Source organism: Hesperophylax consimilis, chromosome 16, assembly GCF_061612785.1.
Source record: "Hesperophylax consimilis isolate HC1 chromosome 16, BYU_Hcon_1.0, whole genome shotgun sequence".
In the NCBI taxonomy this organism is placed as follows: domain Eukaryota; kingdom Metazoa; phylum Arthropoda; class Insecta; order Trichoptera; family Limnephilidae; genus Hesperophylax; species Hesperophylax consimilis.
In genome coordinates, this window is record NC_142851.1 from 30,748,127 (window position 1) to 30,760,938 (window position 12,812).

General features: G+C 37.6%; 1 protein-coding gene across 3 annotated transcripts in view; it reads left to right on the plus strand.

Moving 5' to 3' along the window:
* LOC149417035 (proteasome activator complex subunit 4-like) overlaps positions 1-12,812 on the plus strand; it is a 61,290-nt gene that overhangs the window by 14,078 nt on the left and 34,400 nt on the right. For 2 of the 3 annotated variants that reach the window (XM_089641135.1, XM_089641136.1), the window contains exons 4-11: positions 1,522-1,644; positions 1,798-1,842; positions 3,896-4,109; positions 4,520-4,673; positions 9,404-9,581; positions 9,985-11,409; positions 11,947-12,124; positions 12,458-12,709. In XM_089641135.1, the coding sequence (XP_089497261.1) occupies positions 1,522-1,644; positions 1,798-1,842; positions 3,896-4,109; positions 4,520-4,673; positions 9,404-9,581; positions 9,985-11,409; positions 11,947-12,124; positions 12,458-12,709 (2,569 nt within the window). The remainder of the gene's footprint in view (positions 1-1,521; positions 1,645-1,797; positions 1,843-3,895; positions 4,110-4,519; positions 4,674-9,403; positions 9,582-9,984; positions 11,410-11,946; positions 12,125-12,457; positions 12,710-12,812) is intronic. The other variant, XM_089641137.1, reaches the window with a different exon arrangement.

A 12,812-nucleotide genomic window follows, 5' to 3' on the forward strand; every position in this document is an offset into this window, starting at 1 on the left:
GAATTTATGAAGAAGGAAAAACAGATGCCGGTAACTCGTTCCACATATGAGCCGTCTGATTCGAAGAAGTGGACCGTTCTCATGAAGCCAACATCACCTGCGAACGGATGTTCTGCACGTGTATGTCGAATTTCACGCATGTGCGCCGGCGATCAACGCTGCTAGCTCCTTAGAGGAGGCTGTATTAAAATACCTGTAGAACAGACTCAGCATGCCCACATTATGTCTGTACATATGAGATGGCAATCGTTCTGTTAACAATGGATTGTCAATCAGCCGGACCGTCCTCCTATCCACAGAATATTAACGATCAATTATCATTTGTTTTTTGTTACGAAATACCCGTTTTCATTTTCAGCATATTTTGTACGCATGCACTATAATCCGCTGCTCTCACTAATTCGACACTTGCCCGGCTTTTGGGGTGGCGGTTTATTGAGAGAGTACGGTAACATGAAATTTCGTTGTAGGAGACAACTTCATTGGTTGTTGTTTGTATCAATATTTGTTCATTCATATTCACAGAAAATGTTGATTGTAATTGAAGTAATGGGTGGAAAAAAGGCATTATTAGCTCAAACGATAGCCTGTTCCCTGTTATACCATCTGACAAAACTCATCACAATCTAACACACCTATGTCATTAAATTAAAGGGACTAGTGTCATACTCCGTTCTTCCGTCCACCTTGTCACTTGTCCACCGAAAAACTTCTGTCGGACGTTCGTTTTAATTTGGTTAACCCAAAAAATAATATTTCGTAATGTTCTTTTTAATTTTTCTTTTTATATTAATATTTATTTGTGTATGTTGTACACTTGTTTATTTTTCTTTCTTAAATAATATATTTTCTAATACTTAAAACATAGGTTTTACTTACAGCATCATTAGATTTGTTCAATGGGTGGAAAAAATACATAGTACCCATGTGCAACAAAATACATTATTGTGGATATTGACAACAGATATTAAATTTTTTTACTACACAGGGTGTAACAGCACTAACTCGAAGGATTGTAAACAGCGATTCCTGACAAACATAGATGCCACTTTGCTGTCTGATATATTTTTTCAATTAAACACAAAAATATTTTTTTTCTATCATACTGCTAGACGTTGCGATGTGATCATGTGATACGCAACCTGTATTGTGTTTTATAATAACATCTACAGTTTTTACTACAAATATGCTCTGGAATCACTGATTACAATCCTTCGCATACATGCTGTTTTATATCAAATAATAGATAATTGGACCTTATTTTGTAATCATTTTCAATGATCTAACATATAGATTCATCAAAATATAATAGGCTAAAAACTGCGAATGCAGAATGTATGTCTCAGAATGAAATTTTAACGATAATGCCTCTTTTCCACCCAATGCTTCAATTATGAAAATCTGACTATGATTCAACAAACTCTATCTGAGATCTAATCCCCATCTCTAGCATTAACCCATACGGAACAAGCAGCATAATATACAGACATTGTAAATATTTGGATGTTTAACATTGTGTAGGGGTAAACGCCGAGACTTTGACGAGGATGAAGAACCAGAAGTGGAATCTCCCATCCACCAGTTGTTGAAGCGTCTTGGTATTGAGATTCCCGTCCAACTGGCCCAATTAACTGGAAAAAATGAGTAATGATGACACTATTTATTATGGTGCGCTGGTTTGGGATCTATGTCAATCTGTTTGCTTTGTGGTGGGGACGAAACTGTGATTATCTTGTTTCTGTGCTGTTATGAACTTTCTTACTGAGATGCTGATGCTTTTTTAAAAATGTTTTTTAGGTCTTTGGAGTCCACTTTCGATTTGCTGATCTACTGCGTGAAACCGTAAGTGCAATATTTTATTACTGCTTTTGTTGTGTTACGTGACAGGTAACTCAAACTCAACCTTCGTTTTCCCCATCTCCTTGCCCTCCTTTCTTTTTTCAGCCATACAGCAGATTGAATTCGGAGATGACATAGTTGGGATTCTTGCGCTGTACTAATATAAAGAAAGAGAACAATTGAACAAATCAAACGATTCAAACAAAGCTATTGAATATTGTCAAGTCGAATATAATTCTTCCATCTGGTCTCTTCATTTTAAAATCCAGTTTGATTTCATTAAAAATATTCAGCATAAATTTCTAAGATATATTAACTGAAAAATCGGCTGAGTGGCTACAAGATTCCATTTCGGACGCATGTCAAAAACCGGTGTATTTTTGTTTAAAAGGTAAGTTCAACAGGTTAGATTTTTTCGTCGCTGATTCTCGTTCTGAGTAGCCTAAATAGCGATAAATTGCGCCTTCGTTGGCAACACTGCGCGCAAGCTGCATTATTGTTTAACCGCGGGCCCTCAACACTTTTTCAAATTGGCGGATTGGTGAGTTTTTTGAAAATGGTTCACGCGGGCCACTTATAATTCGTTCGCGGGCCACATTGTGGCCCGCAGGCCTGGGGTTGGGCAGCCTTGTTCTACCCGTTCGGTCGATTGATGCTTAAGGCCGGGAAGGATAGTTCTACCTTTTGCGCCGGCCTCATTTTAATGGCGAAAAAGACCGAATTATTCAATGTTTTTACGTGATTATTATAACCAATCTCTTTGTAAAGGTCCCAACTATATGTACATAATTATTGAATCGTAATGCAAGTCTTTTTTTAAATTTTTGTTTGTTAGTGAAATAATTCAATTCCTGGAATGAGGGTTTTTATGACGGGATGGGATTTATGGTTGTCGGCAGTATTTAAAGAAAGCAGTAATGAGCAAATACCGATAGGTGGACCGTAATAAACATATTACAAGGTTAATTGACTTGCATTTAAAATAATATTTGATTTTCGTTTAGTATGGTAGGTATGCTGAGTTTTTTTTTTTTTTTAAACATTATTTCTGGCTTTCACCCTTCAAGGGCGTTCTTGGCCATCATTTAAAATTATTGAGAAATGAAAGGTGAATTTAAATATTAATTTTATTTAAATGGGCAAATTTCAAAATTATAATGAAAATTGGAGTCGAGTTCAGACTTAGAAGAGATGAGATGTTGAATGGAGGGGAGGCAATTTTAGATAAGGCTTGATAGAAGAGAGGATATTTGTTTAGAAAGGGACAACCAAAAAATATGTGAACTGAAGTTCCCACTTCTAGACCACAGAATGTACAATCTGGGGAGTCAATGACGTGAATTTTAAAAAGATGGGAAGGAACGGAACAATGTCCAATCCTCATTCGAATGAGTGAAGAAATTTCTTTTTTGGAAAAATGAGGGAATTGCTGAAACCACGGTTTTGATGGAATAGTCCTTTGTATTGAGGCATAGCAGGCTCCCTTGGATTGACTATGCTGAGTTACTATGTAGAAATTTTTATTAAAATATTTGAATTATTTTCGAAGATATAGCGATTTAAAACAAATTAAAGAAATTTGCATAGGACCTTTATTTTCGCCCCGACTCATCATAGCATTTGCCAAAAAATACCCGGCCGAAATGTGTTAAATCTTTTTCATGATATCTGGAATATTTAGTTATTTCAAAGGACGGCGAGGAATTCGTGCACCATTGTAAAAAGGGACGGCTGCTCAAAAGCAGATTTCATTATCGTAGACTTTAATGGCAATGGGAGTTGCCTGCAGAATGTTGGGCACATTTATTTGCAAATCACTGAAAGATAAACGTCCAAAACCACCCCACCTCCTCGAAACCCCATACCTTTTAGTTCACCTCTGTATGTTTCATTACTCTTTGAGTTCTACAGATTAAAATTGATAACAAGAAATAAATAGATGATGACTTCTCGTTTATTCCTGCTTCTTTGGTCTGTCTGGTTCTACCTGGTTCCTGACTCCCCTGGTTTCTTTCTAACCTTGTTTGGTTAAAATTTTATTCTTCCATTATTTCAGCTATTTCCCTCTGTCAGCCACGCAGGAGATCCTGGATGAGATCATGCCCAAATTCACCCCGTGGAACTCCTCCAACCAGGATACCATCCAGCACCTGATGGTATACCTGCCTAACTCCCAGCCGCCCGAGGATATGGACAAGGGGTTCAAACTCTGGTTCGATGACCTGATGGACATCTGGAACGTGTGTAATAACGGGCTGGCCTGGGAATCAGTAAGAATCTCGTCTCATCTTTTTGCCCTTATCCTATTTGGGTCAGGTACCCTTCGTTTTGACTAGATGTCTTCGGGAATCCCTGTACTGAGCTTCTTCAGCCTTCTCTGTTCATAGCGGGACCAGTCTCTCCTTGTACAGCCACTGGAGTTGCTTTCTCTAACTTTGCAACCAATCTGTAAAATTGTGTTAACCACTCGAGCAATAGCTACCCAAATTTGGGTAGCTGGTAGCTAGGTGATTATTATGAATTAAAAATTGAACTTCCTGCAATCAGCTAATATTTTCAATCAAATACCAAAAAATGTCATTAATGTTCTTGTCGTGGAATATTCTAGATAATGTTTTGTATCTATGTATACATATTATAATTTAATTAAACTTACACATTTTTACTCTTTGTATTTTAGGAAATGATGGTGCTCATGGCAAATACAGCCTTCAGCAACATTGGCTACATAGACTGGGAGCCCCACATTCCCCTGATGTTCACCAGGTTCTTGAGATCTTTCAACCTGCCTGTAACCTATAAGCAGACCCAGAATCACAGGCAACAAAGCATTGGTAGGATTTATTAACAAACATAGCCCTTTTACAGGCTTCTTTTTAGGCACATAGTTAATGTTATCAAGGATGGTTGATTCTTTATTAAAACTTCACAGTCGAAGGAGTGTTGTCACCAATCAAACTACGATTTGACATAATATATGTACATAGTTCAAATACACAGTGTTGCATCCGAAACTGCTTCCGAATTACAGCTTCTGATGAACTTGAATTGTGGACTGTAAATGAATTTAAAACAATATGAAATGAATGATGTTTGTTGGAATTGTATGGTTAGGGAATGAAAAGGCACACCAATCAATAGTGAGTTCAAGCACAGCACAATATAACTAGTAAGTTCTACTGCAATACCTTGAGGTAACCACCGCCACAACAAAACGAAGTAACGAGTACTTAAACGATATTAACCTCTCAGACATAGAATTTTATTTATTATGTGTCCCTTTGAGAACTGTCAGAATGTGATAATTTTTGTGTTATTTACAAGTTTTACTAAAATCTTCATAACTCACGTTTTGGGAAACGTAGCCTCATTCTAAAAAATGTTTTGGAAAGATTATGAAATCCACTATCGCATTGTGTTGTTATACATAAATATTTGCGTTTCTAAATATACATTTTATGAAAACGTTAAAAATATGTAAAAATCGCTTACCATTATTTCAAAGCCTTGAAAAATGTACTTTTTTCTGAGTAGCATAAAGGAATAACACTTTATATATTGAAGAAATATATTTAAAAAGTATTAGTAACCTCAAAATATTAACCGTCCTAACTAAAATATTTTTAATAAATTATTTAGAAACGCAATAAATTATTAACGAACATCTTGACAGTTTCAATCGGCTTAGATAATGCACCTCTACGTTCCATAGATATTCTTGAATACAGACGCGTAGCGTTATTCATTATCGATACTCTGTTTTTTAAATCATGGCAATCCGTATACTAGTGATGGAAATAAATCAATTTTTGTAAAATCTCGCGCGTTTACGTGAAAAGACGTTCTAATGTCTTGACCGCTATTATCATATTTACGTCTTTTGACGTTCTAATATTCTGAGTGGTTAAGTACTTCCAATATAGTCATTTTTTCCAAGATTATGGATACAAAAAGCACCAACAGCTTGCTTCCAGTAGTTCAATTCTTCTGTTTTTTCAAAACCAACGCACTCGAATTTGCAGTGTTCTTGCTCTTGTCCCAAATTTCAAACACTTTCCCAGCAAATTGATGGTTAGGGATAGGTAGGAACTAAGCATACTCTCATTTTAAAACTAAACACACAGCTTTGCAGTTTTCAAGTTTTTTTTGCTAGGGAAAGTTTATTTTTACATTTGCTCCACACAGGAAGCCCCTGAGGAAAATAATATTTTTTTTGTTGTAATAATTATAAATATTACTTGGTGTTTTTTTTGTTCAGTTGAATGGTTTCAGTTTCAGTCTCCCATATGTTTTTTTTTTGTTGTTTGTTTTTGGGGTGTTATGCCGTGTTTCGCTAACTCCTTCTTTAGCCAACGTTTCGGACAGCATTGCAGTGTCCATCATCAGGGCAGATGTGTTATTTAATAAATCGGTGATAAATGATCGATGATAAATGTTAATTTTTTTTAAATGTTATTTAAATGTTAAATAAGTGTTTTTTAAATGTTAAAAAAATTTTCACCGCCAAAATTACTTTTGGCCGTGAAAATCCTAAATCATATTCCCATATGTTTTGTATCCAGCTTTTTATTTGAGATTTAAATGTTAAAATATTGTTGTGAGTTTTGAAAAAGAGTGGGATTTTGTTGAAGAGTTTAGTACCATAGTATTGGAAGCTTTTTAAAATTAATAATTCCCCTCAGGGACTATCTCATCTTTGGGGATGCTGTGTGGAGGGTCTTAAGGAAAGGAAGGATGGGAAGTTCTAAGAAGGAAAAAGGTACGAGGTGTGAGTAGGAATCTGGGGGTCAGGAGTCCAGGAGTGACGGACTTATGAATCCATCCGTCCCACTGCGGTGCAAGGCGACGTTCCGAGAGAGCCCTGTTGGAGAGGTCAAAAGGTCTCTCTCCACCAGTCTCTCCCGATCTGGCCTGCCACGCAGTTGGTGGACAGACGCAGCCGCCGTCAAGACCTGGATAAACCTAACCCACGAACCCGGGCACCCCTTTTTTAAATTTTTTTTTATTATTGACACCTCACAAGAGTGTCCCTGCCTGTGCAGTGTACAGACAGGGGAACTATTATAGGAGGGAGGAAAAACAGATGCCGGTAGCTCGTTCCACATACGAGCCGACTTACACAAAAACGAGTCGTAAAAACGGCCCGTTCTCATGAAGCCAACGTCAACCGTGAACGGGTGTTCAGTTCGTGTCCGTCGAGTTTCGCGCACGTGCACCGGTGCATCAGGAATCAATGCTGCTAGCTCCTTGGAGCAGGCTCCATTGAAATACCTGTAGAACAGACACAGCATGCCTACATTGCGTCTATGCATTAGAGAAGGCAATCGGTCTGTTAACAACGGATTGTCAATCAGACGGATCGCTCTCCTTTGCACAGATTCAAGGAGGTTTATCAAGTATTTTGGGGCACCAGCCCAAAGGTGACTCCCAAATTCAATAGTTGGGTGGACTTGAGACTTGTACAGGGTCAGCAGCTGGTCACTGTTGAACAATCTCCTAGCCCTGTACAAGACGCCCAACTTTTTGGAGGCCTGATTTACTCGGGCTTCTATGGATCGCCGATACTTGAGCTGGTCTGATATAGTAACTCCAAGCATTTCAATGGAGTCTTTATTGGGGAGAGTGCTCCCATCAAATTGCACCAGACAGTCATTGATCTCCCTCTTTGCCGAAATCAACCAAAAAACCCCTACTCACCAAAAGTAGCAAACCACTTGGGGTGACCTATGGCAGAGGTGTTTTGTTATCCAATAAATGGTTCCCGATCAAATTTTTCTGATCAAAGCGTAAATTCCCTGCCACGTGCCTTTTGCATTGTCAAATCTCGTGTAAATGGCTGTCGTACAAAACGTTTTATCGAAGTAAATAAAGCAAGAATCGATATTATTCTTATTGATAATAGTATACAGTGAACTACTTTACTTTCCAAAGCAATAGCAGTTTTTTGTGGTAAAAATATTTTATATTCTAATTTAGTGAATTCAATTTTGACAGTTTGCGAACCCAAGTTGACAAAATTTCTGTAAAATAGTTTTTCATACAAAATTTTTAAAATATCTTTTTACAATTAAATATTAAATATTGTAATATATATTTGTATCTGTTATTATCAAGTAGGCCATAAACACTATTCAGAAATAGATAATATTCAATGTTGACCCAAATAAGTGCTATGTACGGCAATTTTTAAAATAACTAATACGCAGAATTCACATGCTTATAAAGTTTACGATTTTTTTATAAATCCTAAAAATATGGAATAAACGGCAAAATATAGGTGAATTCATTGGCTACATAGCACTATAATTATTTTATATGTTTTCATATTAAAATTCAGATGTATGATTTTTTTGAACGGGGGCGGGAAATTTCCAAAACGAATGCTTAAAAGTGGCGAGCACTAGACTCATATTTCGGATAAGAGAGTTTCACTGTAATGTTGGCCAGCTTTACACCGAGTTTTTCAAAATCAGAAGTAGACAGTAATTTTCCTCTTATTTAGAACTAGCTGACGTGTATCCGGAGTTGCTCGGGGTTATGAATGATTTGGAGTAGTTTTGAGGTTACGAATTCAAGGATAAACATCGACTTTACTTTCTATAAATATAATAATAATATCTTTATTTAGGAAAGTTTACACATTACAACTATAAATACATATTATGGTGTACATTGATTTGTAACTTTTATTTTTAAAGATATAAAATTAACAGAAAAATACAAACATAATATTATGAAGGTAAAAAGAAAATAAAAGTGCAGTTAGTCGAGGTTTCTCAAATACCGCCTCACTAGGCTAACCTGTGTTGAGGCAGAATTTTTCGTGTTAGTTCCTAATACGTTTGAACATACCTATACTTGTATTAAGGTGTATTCACTCAATAATGTGGTGACTTCAATAACTGCGAAACTTCAATAATTATCTGAATGTATTATGTATGTGAACCTTCCGGAAGAAATTCTCTAAATGAGAGTGAAAACCCTATCAAAATCCATTGCGTAGTTTAGAAGAACTAAGCTTTTATTTTATATTTAGAGAAGTCAAGTGTGCAAAATTCCCTCAAGAAGTATCAAAATTCTACTTTAAGGGGTGGGAAAAAGGGGTGGATGTGATTTCGAAATATCATGCAGACATTTACCTCCCTTCGGTTTTGAAGGTCAAGTGTGCAAAGTTTCATCAATCTTGGAATAAACCTGTAGATTTGTTTAAAAAACAAACTGATATTGGTGCACTCTTATTTATATATACACAAAACATATATTGATAATTTCACCTAAACAAAATCCACATAATAACAATAATATTATTTTTATAGCGCTGTTATCGTAGAAAAGTCGCATTAAGGGTGCTTTGCGCAAACACACACAACCTCGCTGTTTCCAAGGTTTTTTTACTAAGGAAAAATTAGAAGTAAATCTTAATGAGTTCACACTGCAACAACGGTACTTTGATAACCCTCTAGATCTGATAAATAAATTATTAAATAAAGTCTTAATTAAATTTAATTTCCGTACATTATTACGCATATGAAAACTGTTTTTGTCATAAAATTTATTTTTTTAGATATCTGTGGCATGGCGCTATGGATCGTATCTGCCTTGGGCCCTGGCAGCTCCGCCCAGAAGTACCTTGATGACTTCATGACCACTGTTGTGACATACCTTCACAGTGCCAACAACGGCCGCTGGTCAGTGAAGCTGCGCGAGCTGGTGCGAAGGATCCCTTATCACTTTGTTCAGAGGTAATCATCAATGCATTCCGTAAAATACAATGGTAAAAAGTTTTGCACAATTCTATAGTCTTCTATAATCCCTCAAAATGGGTGATAATCCCAGCAGAGGTAATTGGTGTTCAATGTCCACTGAGATAATGTCGAAATGTCCCATGACAAAAAATACACCCCATTGTACAAGCCATTTAGTAAATAGGATATTAAATTTAGGATTAAATTAATAACAATTACATACTAACCTAATAATCAAGTTGTCTTTGAAAGTCAGTGATAACATTGTCATTGAAAACATTTGTTCTATTACTTTCTATTCCACAATTTTAGCGCCCTCAGGTGAACTTTGCTTCAGGGTAGTACGGTTGGTAATATTTTTTGATGATTCAAAATACAATACATGTATTTGTTGTTTTAGGGTTCACAAGCAGCGTACAAATTACAAGAACACCTGGGAAAACAAAGTCCCCGTTTCTCACCAGCTTACCGATGACGACATCACCAAGTTCGTTGAGTGCATGCTCAATGTTGCCCTTCAAGCCATGTTCAGTCGTGCCGGTGTCAATGATGCCTGTGTTGCTCTACAGCAACTGGCTGTCCTGAGACCAGCCATGGTTGTTGCCCCAACCGTGGAGAAACTCTGGAACACTCTGGATTCACTGACTGAGCCACATAAATTAACTTGCGCCATGCAATGTGTGGTCGCTATAGCGAGACCTTTAGTCACCGGTTATTCGAATGGATATCCCGAAGGCCCAACGCATGTTATTCCATTGTTGCTCTCTTCCCTACCCGGATTGGATCCAAATGACTTCAAAAAGACTCTAGTGACCCTTCATTTTATTTCCGTATTCTGTACATTTATACCACTAGTAGATTGTAGCGGGGCTTCAGAATACTGGAAAGATCTTACAGAGGAAGAACACACAGTTTGCGAAGCAACAGCTCAAATTGAAGACTTTGTTCTTCAATATTTTGACAGGGTTTTTACCCTTGTAGAATCCAGCGTTATGGAGAGTACCAGGATGGAACAAAAAGATGCAGATTCCACAAAGAATAAGTTGGAAGCAACTTGCGAAGGCGCTTTGGCTTCTGCCTCCGTTACAGTGCTGATGCAGACATCAACTGAGATATTCAAGCTGGCGCTGAAAAAGTTCCACAAATTCGTCACAGAGCGGATTTTAGAAATCAATGTAGCCGGTATGACGGCAGCATCTTTAGCAAGAGCCTTTGCCAGAGTAAACTCAAGAGAAACCTTCAAAGTATTTATACCATACCTTTGTGACACTATCATGGAATTGTTGGGCGAAGGAGATGAGATATTGAAAGGAGAAACATTAGACAATGATCTGCTATTCAATCTGCTGTTGTTGTCCCATATTGTAGAGCGTGATGGTGGAGAGCTACTCGTGTACATTCCAAGGCTTTTGGCCGTCTTAGATAAAACATTGCAACTCGTCTGCAAGGAGGGCTACATATTGGCCTCGTCTACATTAAATTTCATCATATCGGCCATGTGCAATATCTACCCTCAAGAATTCAGAAGCAGCACGATGGACTACGATAGCGGTGTAAAGAACTTCTTGGCTATCAGAGAATGGGGAAAGCCCGGTAATCTGTGGAAGTGTGAGATAAAATGGCACGTACCGAACAAAGACGAAATAGAATGCGTGCAGAATATGATCAACAGGTATCTGCCCCAGGAGCTGAAGAAGCTGCAGGATCATATGGACGGTACCGCCCTTCAGACCAGAGAAGAAATGCACCGTTCTCTCAGCATTGTTAAATGCCTACTGGCAGCTAACCCAGTTTTGCCGCCTTTAGAAGAAGAGAGAGTTATCCTGTAAGTATGACAAATATATTACATAATTCTCTGCTTATTAGATTTTATCCCTACCTTGTATCTATTATCTATTCCTACACAACAGATTAACATCAACAACAGATGTTAACTACAAATTCTTTAAGCATTAAATTTTGACAAACCTGCATACATTATTTATTTATTTGCAAGACATAAACAGCTTATAATACAAAGATCTGTACATATGAGATTAATTAACATTAAGCCAAAAAAAGTTTCAAGATAGGAGTTTTATTATGTGTTAAAACTTAGTAGGTAAAGGGGAGGGGATGAGGAATATAGGATAATGATAGGAGATGCTCCAAATACATTCCATACTCATGCATGTATTAATTTATGATCATACGCATTACTTCTGTTTATTGCTAAGAATATCTATATTATGACATTTTGTGTTATACAGTATATGGGGAATTCGGGTATTATAATTGACAGTACGAGTGTAAGTTTGCAGTTCGATTGACACATAAATGATTTTCAATAAAGCATAAAATGATTTTATTCCCTATTTTTCAGGATGGAATCCAAAATACCGACAGTGAACTTTAAGATCACAACTGGTATTCATGGCTCCGTATCAATGCCTGATGGTGGTAATGTTAGAAAAGCCATTGCAGCCACCATCCATGAGCTGCAGAAACAGTTGTTGGACTCCAATGAAGATGATACCAAGAACCTTTGCTCAATTATCGCAGTATGTTATTTACTATTTTAATTCTATCTACTGAAAAAAACCGAGAGGGAATGCTTAAAACAGCTTAGCCAATAATCCTAAGGAAGCGATCTTACCTAACCGCACTTACATAAGTTTCGAATATCTTAGGTGAGCATTAATTACCATAGGTTGACTGTACACGCACTTGCGAGTAATTTACCAAAACTTTAATCATTTTTACAAATGAGGTGTAAAGCTAGCCTGGCTAGGCTTGGCACCCCGGAACAATTAAGCAGATCAACACTCATTACCACATCCACATGTCATACATATATTTAGAAGTTATAAGGTCTAACGTCTTTATTCTTGCAGATCTGGGACCAGATAGTTGCCCACACCAACTTCTCGTCGTCCCAGTTTGAGAACCACCTGAAGGCCTTTGCGGCCGTGAAGCGGACTCTGGAGGACCGTCTGGTGGGCCGGCCCGGACACCCACGTGCCCTGCTGGCTGACCGGGCCCTACTGCAGCAGGAGTTCCGTGCCCAGACCGGCGGGGGCCTGACCCAGGCACACGCCAACGTCATGAGGGATCTGGTCACGCTGTCTACTAGCAGATATAGTGCGGTGAGTTAGCAATGTTATTGCTAAAGTAACTGTATGTAGTTCTTCAAACCACAGTAATACAGGAAAATTGAAAAAGTCAGTCAGAGTCGCTACCACTCGTTAC